The following is a 2,186-nucleotide window of genomic DNA, read 5'->3' on the forward strand; positions in this document are numbered from 1 at the left end:
TTAGTTGGTCGTCGCAAGCATGTTGGATATTTCAGAGCCCGTGTTTTTCAGCCTCGTCTGCCCTTTTGACGAGGCTGTTCTCCCATCTCTCCCGCCTGCATCTGTCCTCTCTTTTTTTCTTCTCTCTTCTCTCTTCTCTCTTCTCTCTTCTCTCTTTTTTGTATTTTGTGCTAATGACTAGCCCTACAGCGAAAGATACTCGTCCGATCCCAGAGAGCACAAGGGGATCAATCACCCTAAAGCCATAATTCGGAAAAATTCAAAAAAAAAAAAAAAAAAAAGAAAAAGAAAAATGCCAGATCCCTTTTCGCCAAGAGGTATCCCAGATATGGCTTTTGTCAAGTTAGTTGAGGAACGGCGGGCCCAGCTCAGTCTTGTTGCTGCAGACTGGCCAGATTCACCTTGTTTATTAGCAGACATAGGGGAGTACTTAGTCCGGTCTGCGGTGATATTGTCGCATCTGGCCAAAGACCTAGCCGATGGCCAACATATAAAGGTCTACGCGACTCAAACGATCAATGACATGAAAAACGATACTGACTTTTCTGATCTTGATCCTCTGGATTACTTTGATTCTAAACATTCATCGTTAAAGTGAGTTTTATGGAACAATGCTCTCCTCTTCTGTAAATAAGTACCGTTCCTTATTCCATTGATTTAGGGACCTGGCGTCGCAACTGGAAGAGATGGCGAGTGAAATTCGATCACGGTGGGAACAAAGCCGAAAACCCCCAGAGCTCCCGACCCATCACCAAAAACGCCCTTCCCGGTATGGACATATATCTGGGGCCATGGGAGATATAAACGTGGTCTATAATCCAATGGATGAGCCTACAAATCATTCCCGTGATGCCAGCCAGTCGGAAACCGGGGCTGTCTCACATGGAACACACAACCCAGGAGGGAGAGCCCAATCTCCTACCGTCGATGATGGTATCAACGACACCATCCAAGATCTTTTAAAGTCGTTAGTATCTCGTGGAAAAGGTAACCATATTTGCCCCTTTGGCTATCGCTGTCGGAAAGGCGGAGTTGATAGCAATAGTGAGATGGTAATTTTTGAGAGAAATTCTGTTTTTAGGCACGTATTAACTTTTTATTTGTACGCTGAAAAGCCAACATCTTCCGTTCCCTGACACAAATTGGCATTGCTAGGTCGCATCTGGAGAAGCACCAAAAGTTGTATAAGTGTGAGCTGCCTGGGTGCAAAAACCACAAAGGGTTCGCGAGGAAGGATCAGCTCCAACGGCATCAGGAAAATGTCGCACATAATACCACGTAGGTAACAGGTACTGCGCATTGAATCCGAAGCCTCCGTTCGTTTGTGATTGGGCTCTCAGTAAAACCACATTTTTTATGCCAGAGATTTATGGCCTATTGACCGTGTGAGTAGATTCATGTTGTTGTAGCAAAGTTCAACAAGAAATAAATATTCAATGCGACATAAATATGCTCTGCTTTATTTTACCTACCACCATGGGGTTCCGCGACTACGGACGAGTTGTACTGTACTCAGCATAGAGGCATAATTGAAGAGGTTTATCCTGAGGTGCCTCACGAGAGGAATGAAACGATATCCGTAGAAGTGTGTGTTCTGGTTTCAAGATGTGCCTCAAAACATTTGCAGTCTCAAAACATCTGCAAAACATGAGGCGCAAACTAATTGTCCGTTCAGAATATCTGGGCAGGATGCCTTCTTGGCTCTGCTTGTTGGGGGATCGCGTGCTCGGAAAGATGTTTCCGTGAGAAGACTGCAGACACGGGGGAAACCGAAGCTCCACGGGAGTTGGATGCCTGGTCAACTCAAGGGTCTTTTGGGGGTTCTGCGCTGGTGGTTTGAGAAATGCATTCGAGACCTTTATCAGATCATAAACTTCCCAGTCATGTTTCTGCTCCAAATAACCTGGGCTGAGCTTCTAAAATTGTGACGAAATGTCTGTCTTGCATGTGGGATTTGCTCCCGATTGGTAAGTCTCAGTATGCTCATTGGCTTGGCCGCTAAGTTGGCAGGGGCAAACCAAGAGTTGAGAATGTCGAAGATATGATCACATTCGCATAAGAGTTCGAAATTTCGAATTCTCTTAGCCCACGATTAGCCGGGCCAGGATGGGTCTATCAACCAGACTTAATTTGATTGGGTGAAGCTGGGCCATATTTCACCTTGAGTGTTTCGTCAAGTCAACTCC

The 2,186-nt window shown here is 45.5% G+C and overlaps 1 protein-coding gene across 1 annotated transcript; it reads left to right on the forward strand.

Moving 5' to 3' along the window:
* Window positions 1–292: 292 nt before the first annotated feature.
* On the forward strand, window positions 293–1,928 carry HCBG_07006 (uncharacterized protein; the record flags this gene model as incomplete). Its single annotated transcript, XM_045434055.1, has 5 exons — window positions 293–594; window positions 662–967; window positions 1,156–1,278; window positions 1,410–1,503; window positions 1,689–1,928. 5 exons carry the CDS (start codon window positions 293–295, stop codon window positions 1,926–1,928), a joined length of 1,065 nt encoding a protein of 354 aa, XP_045285536.1.
* Window positions 1,929–2,186: the final 258 nt, after the last annotated feature.

Source organism: Histoplasma capsulatum (genome assembly GCF_000150115.1).
Source record: "Histoplasma capsulatum G186AR genomic scaffold supercont2.10, whole genome shotgun sequence".
In the NCBI taxonomy this organism is placed as follows: Eukaryota; Fungi; Ascomycota; class Eurotiomycetes; order Onygenales; family Ajellomycetaceae; genus Histoplasma; species Histoplasma capsulatum.